Here is a 6,298-nt window from a genome sequence, read left to right as displayed (position 1 = left end):
ATTTTGGTGTAAACAATCTGAAATATAAAAGGGACATTTACTAATTATTTACTAACTATTAAATTTGTTTGTTAAATAATTTTAATAATACTAAATTATTTTAATTATATTAAATTATTTTAAATGTTTCTTAAAAGAAGTAAGCTTAAAATACTGCAGTTTAATAGAGTAATACCACAGCATCCTCATTATGCTTGAATCTCCATAGTTTATTTTATTTATAAGTTAAAGCAATTTGTCTATAACATTACTTTAACCTGTTATTATTTAGTCCGATAAATTATTTTAAATTAGAAATTGCTTTATGACATAGTTCTAATAAGAATTTCCCATATTGTTTCATAAATGAACGATATTCCTCAAGTCTATTTCAAAAATTACCATCGATAAACGCAATTGATCGATAGTATTGTAAATCGATAAATTGCGCACACTCTTAACCGATATAATTTGCCAACAGCTGTTCATGTTTACGTTTCACATTCCTTAATTAATTATTTAGCAGCTGCAAAACGTGCAGGGGTTGTGTTTGGTTGTGGTTTTTTCGTTTTGGGCTTCGTAATCAAAATTTAAAGCTTTTCCAATTCTTTAAAATAGTAAAATGCTGCTAACATTAAACCGTATACCAAAAGTGACAACCACATTGCTATGGCAAAATATGAAAGTGAATGTGAAACCATTTACACCCGTTTTTACGAAGTTTTATACCACAACATCAGAGGAGGCCATGGCTGCCAGTGATAAAACTAAAGTTACTAGTGAACGTATTAAAATCGGTGATGTAACCAAAGATTTGAAGCCGCCAAAGAATCCAGAATTAATGCCACAAAAATATGGTAATTAATATGAAAAGTTGAGGTGGGATACGGTCAGCAATGTGCACAGGTTCAAAGTCCACTTGCGAAAAAAAAACATAAACTGCAGAACAGTAACAATAAATAGAAATTTTTAATTTTCATAATAAATTTATTTATTTGCTATCCTGCTTACAATTATTTCTTTTTTACAATGGTGGTCTTCGGTTGCGCTTTGAAAAAATAAATGATATTCATGTGCGAATATCTGGTAATATAATTTTTTTAATATTTTTTAAAAAATTGTGTATATTGTGAACTAATTAACATTAAAATGCCCTCAAATCTTGGCACCCCAGTAACTATAACCTCCCCAACTATAACATGAGAATAGTAAAAAAAATGTATTTTTATTTGCTTCTCGGTAGTTCAATACAACGAGGATGGCACACTACAACTGACACAATCCGCTTTACATCATTTGCGTTGGATGCTGCAAAAGGATATCCTAAAACAGGATATGTTCCTTATTGGACAGCCGGGTTCGCTAAGGCGACAACTGGCCATGCAATATCTGGAGTTAACGCAGCGTGAATTGGAATACATTGCCTTAAGCAGAGACACCACCGAAAGCGATTTGAAGCAGCGAAGGGAAATCAAAGATAAAGCAGCCATTTATTATGATCAGGTTAGTTTGGAAATGCTTCCTATTGATATGAATATTTAATTTAGATATTTGTTGTTATGCAGTGTGCTGTGCGTGCGGCTGTGAATGGACGTGTCCTTGTGCTTGATGGTGTGGAGCATGCCGAGCGCAATGTATTGCCCATATTGAATAATTTACTTGAAAATCGTGAAATGCATTTAGAGAATGGCAAATTTTTAATGGCACCCGAACGTTACGATAAATTATTGGAGGTACGCACAAAATATCGATTATTTTAAATTTTATATTTAATTTTTTTTTTATTTATAGACATACACGAAGGAGGAATTGGACAAATTGGGGGTGCTACGCGTTTCTGAAGATTTTCGTGTGGTAGCGTTGGGATTGCCTACGCACAAGTATAAAGGCACGCCATTGGATCCACCTTTGCGTTCACGCTTTCAATCGCGCAATGTCTCACATCTAGCATTTGATGTAAGTTTAAATTGTTTATAATTATGTAATGGATTTTTATAAATATAACACAATATAAATGTACTTTTTAGGAGATGCTAATCGATCTGCAGACACTGGCTCCAAATGCACCTGTGGATAAGCTTAAAAGTTTAGTAAGCTTTGGCATGGCAATTCAGGCTGCGGAACAGGTTGATAATCTGCCTGACTTTCCGCTTGACAATCTTCATCTCGTTGCTAAAATGATGGTATTAAATTATATATTTTCACTATAGTTTTTATTTGAATTTAAATAAAAATTTGCATTCAATTCCAGCAACAAAATCCACACATCAGCGTACACGACGCCATTACACGCATCTATCCATATCAGACATGCATGAAGAAAGAACACATTGAACGCGTAAAGACCTTATTAAAATCTTTAAAAATAAATCCACTGGATCACAAACCTGTAAAAAGTGTCACTGTAGCCAAGACGAACGAGCAGACACCAGATATTCTACAATTTCAAATCGACGATGTGTCCATCGCAGCACCTGGTAGTCATCGCGTTGCTGCAACGCAAAAGCTGAAAGAATTTGTGGATCTTGATCACCAACGCAATGTATTAGCAGCAATGATACAATCCATTGCTGTGGGCGATATTTGTTTAATTGGTAGATATCTTTGACAAAAACAAAATTATGCACATTTATGGATTTTTTTTTTGTTTAGGTCAAAAGGGTGTTGGTAAGATGACGCTCACAAATCACTTGGTAAACCTACTGAATCAGTCGGTGGATACAATGATACTCTATGAAGACATAACATCGCGTGATTTAATACAACAACGTATTACTTCGCCGGAAGGTGATACCGTATGGCGTGATTCACCACTGGTGCGTGCAGCCAAATATGGCTCCATCGCCGTGTTGAATGGCGTGCATCGTTTGCATAAGAGCACGGTTACAGCGTTGCAACGGTTTGTATATTTGTTGTTTTTTGATTTTTACTCTCGAAAATTTAAAATATATTTCTATCTCCACAGTTTAATACAAGATCGCGAATTGCAACTCTGCGACGGCACAATTCTACTGCAACCGGAACGTTATAACGCACTCCTTCAGCAGGGCCACACTAAACTGGAATTGGCCGAAAAGAATATCATGAAAATACACGACTCCTTCCGCATTATTGCGCTGGGTGAACCACCAAATCCTAGTCAACCCGCACAAAATTGGCTTACCTCGGAAATGTTAAGCCTCTTCCTCTACCTTGAAGTGCGTCCACTGCAGCAGAGCGAAGAGTTTGAAATCATACGCAAGCTCTATGGCGATGTCGATGCGGATATACATAAAATCATTGACTTGTCGCATAATTTGCGTGAGTCCCATGATGCCACACTTACGAACCTCGCTGGCACATTGTCCACACGTCAACTCTTGAAGATTGCGCGTCGCATGTCAGCCTTCCCCAGCAGCAGCAGCGGCCAGCAAGCGAGTACTTTAACCTCCGCCTATGATATACTGCAGAATACTTTTCTCGCCAAATTTATGCTCGCTTTGCCTCGCGCCGCACTTGAGGATGCCATAGCGCGTGCCGGCATTGAGAAGAGCAGATCAGCGTCGGGTGTGCGACGCAAAATCAACGTCGAAAACAATGTGTTGACCATAGGCAACACCAGCATGCCGCTGGTCGCCACAGACGCCGAGTCGAAGGTGCCAAGCACGCTGTTTTACGAGATGCCACAACATGTGGAGCTCTTGGAGCGCTTGTTACAAGATTTCATAATCGGCGATCACCTGCTGCTGGTGGGTAACCAAGGTGTGGGCAAGAACAAGCTCATCGATAAGCTGCTGCAGTTGATGAATAAGCCACGTGAGTACCTGCAGCTGCATCGCGATACGACGGTGCACAGCTTAACGGTACAGTCGACGCTACGCGACGGTCAGGTCATCTATGAGGATAGTCCGCTGGTGAAAGCAGTCAAGAGTGGGCATATATTGGTCATCGATGAGGCCGATAAGGCGCCTGTGAACGTGACATGCATCTTGCGCACGCTCGTTGAGAATGGCGAAATGTTTCTCTCAGACGGTCGTAAGATTGTGCCAGCCGGTGAGGCGGAGGCAGCTAGAGATGCTGGTCACACTGGTGAAATCATTGAAATGCATCCGAACTTCCGTGTTATAGTTTTGGCCAACCGACCAGGCTTTCCCTTCCTTGGTAATGATTTCTTCGCTTCGCTGGGTGATGTCTTCAGTTGTCATGCCGTTGATAATCCCTCACCTGATTCAGAAATATACCTCCTACAGAAGTATGGCCCCTCAGTACCAATGAAAACACTCGCCATGCTGGTCAATGCTTTCGGCGAGCTGCGCACAATGGCCGATGAGGGTCTCTTAAACTATCCATACTCCACCAGAGAGGTGGTGAATATCGTGAAACATTTGGAGAAGTATCCAAACGACTCCATGTCCGAATTGGTTGGCAATGTATTGGACTTCGACAAGTACCAACCCGAGGCGCTAGAACAGGTGACCACTGTTTTGTCCAAACATGGGCTCCCTATCGAAGCCTATGCACGCAATGAGCTATTTGCATTGCGTCGCAAGAAGGAAATCCAATTGACGGTGGAGCGCACAAGTGGTCTGGGTGTCTCCGGCCCTAAGTATGGTAAAGTGGATCCGAAAAATGAGCCACATGTGGGAGGTAATACTTGGGCTGGTGGTAGTGGTGGTCGCGACACTGCTGGACTCGGCGGCAAAGGTGGTCCGTTTCGTCTTGACGCTGGGCACAAAGTGCATCAACTCTCCGACGAGGAGAAGGACGCCATACCCGAAGAAGTGAAGCGTGCTGCGCGTGAAATGAATCGCAAGGCGTTCGAAGATAAGTTGAAGGAGATACGCATGTCAGCGCATGATCACAATTTATATGCACAATTCAGCGAACCCAATCGTAAGCAAGTGCAGCAGCTGAAGGCCGTTTTGGAGGCCATGCAGACGAAGAGTAAAGAGCGCCAGTGGCAGAAGTACCAAACGCATGGCGAACTGGATGACACGCGTTTAATTGAGGGTATTACGGGCGAAAAGAATATCTACAGACGACGCGCTGAAGCCAATCCCTGGGCCGATCATGTGCAGGAAAAACCCAATCGATTGAAGCTGGTAGTCGATGTTTCCGGTTCCATGTACAGGTAATTGCTTTATCTTGATCGCATAAAACTTGTATTAAAATTATCGACCTTCCTATACAGATTCAATGGTTATGATGGACGTTTGGATCGTGAACTCGAAGCCGTTGTCATGGTTATGGAAGCTTTCGAGGGTTTCGAAAAGAAGATCGTCTACGATATCGTTGGTCACAGCGGCGAGGGTTGGGAAATACCCTTTGTCTGCGCAGGCAGTCCACCGAAAACGGACAAGGAACGTTTCGAGACCATACGCATGATGCATGCACACTCACAGTTCTGCTGGTCGGGTGATAGCACGGTGAAGGCTATCAAAGAAGCCGTCAACACCTTGTCGAACGAAGAGTACGACAACTCAATCGTGGTGGTACTTAGCGATGCGAATCTGTCACGTTACGGCATACAACCGCGTGATTTGGCGAAGGCTCTAATGAATGGTGAACCCAAGGTGAAAGGTCACGTGCTTTTCATTGGCAGTTTGGAGGAGGAGGCCGATCTGTAAGTTCACATAATTTGTATTACCAATACTTTAAGCTCTACTTACTACCATTTCTTTATAGTATAAATGCGCAAATGCCGGCTGGTCACAGTTACGTCTGCATGGACTTGTCGAAATTGCCACAGATCCTAAAGCAAATCTTCACATCCTCATTGTTGTGATAATCTGCTAACGAAAATGTGTATAAATATGTTTCTTTAGCAAATATTAGCGTAAGTCAAAAGTAGTGAAATTTTTTGAAAATGTAATTTTGTTTCGCATTGCTTGTATTTAGTACAAGAAAAAAATGTTGACAGTTACATATATATATTTAATGCGACTATGATATTTGTTGAAAAACGTGTTTATTTTTATAACCAGTGAGTGCATTTATAAATCATTGTTACTATATTTGTAAGTTTAAAAAGAAATATATTTATTTTTAATAATTTCAAACCAAGCTTCAAAAGGTTAAATTAATTTGGTGTTGTATTGAATCATTGGGATACTATATCTAAAGCGACTTCGTTTCAGCAAACAAAAAAATAGTTTTCTCTATATCAGTTAGAAAAGCAACTCAAAGAATGAGTAAATAAACCTGAAGATTAATTAGTGCCCCTAGGTTAGGTTATGCAAAATATTATGATGCTATCAATGGCTCCATTGAATATAGATACCAATGTAGAAAATGGATACGATCAAAGCTTGTGATTACTGTCACTTCATCATTGTTATTT

General features: G+C 40.4%; 1 protein-coding gene across 1 annotated transcript; it reads left to right on the top strand.

Moving 5' to 3' along the window:
• Positions 1–483: 483 nt before the first annotated feature.
• On the top strand, positions 484–6,021 carry LOC105211756 (von Willebrand factor A domain-containing protein 8). Its single transcript, XM_011183365.3, has 10 exons — positions 484–836; positions 1,223–1,482; positions 1,545–1,712; positions 1,771–1,935; positions 2,007–2,162; positions 2,231–2,573; positions 2,632–2,878; positions 2,945–5,089; positions 5,150–5,581; positions 5,644–6,021. Exons 1-10 carry the CDS (start codon positions 602–604, stop codon positions 5,741–5,743), a joined length of 4,251 nt encoding a protein of 1,416 aa, XP_011181667.2. The 5' UTR covers positions 484–601; the 3' UTR covers positions 5,744–6,021.
• Positions 6,022–6,298: the final 277 nt, after the last annotated feature.

The sequence above is a fragment of the Zeugodacus cucurbitae genome, chromosome 5 (assembly GCF_028554725.1).
Source record: "Zeugodacus cucurbitae isolate PBARC_wt_2022May chromosome 5, idZeuCucr1.2, whole genome shotgun sequence".
NCBI classification, from domain to species: Eukaryota; Metazoa; Arthropoda; class Insecta; order Diptera; family Tephritidae; genus Zeugodacus; species Zeugodacus cucurbitae.
The sequence above is the reverse complement of the archived record's forward strand: the minus strand, read 5'-3'. Positions and strand labels throughout refer to the sequence as shown.

Bases quoted from the DNA above. Each gene is read 5' to 3' on its own strand.
- LOC105211756 (XM_011183365.3), top strand. From the start codon at position 602: ATGCTGCTAACATTAAACCGTATACCAAAAGTGACAACCACATTGCTA. The intron at 1,936-2,006 runs GTAAGTTTAAAT...TGTACTTTTTAG, and splicing joins TCTCACATCTAGCATTTGAT to GAGATGCTAATCGATCTGCA. The intron at 5,090-5,149 runs GTAATTGCTTTA...CTTCCTATACAG, and splicing joins GTTTCCGGTTCCATGTACAG to ATTCAATGGTTATGATGGAC.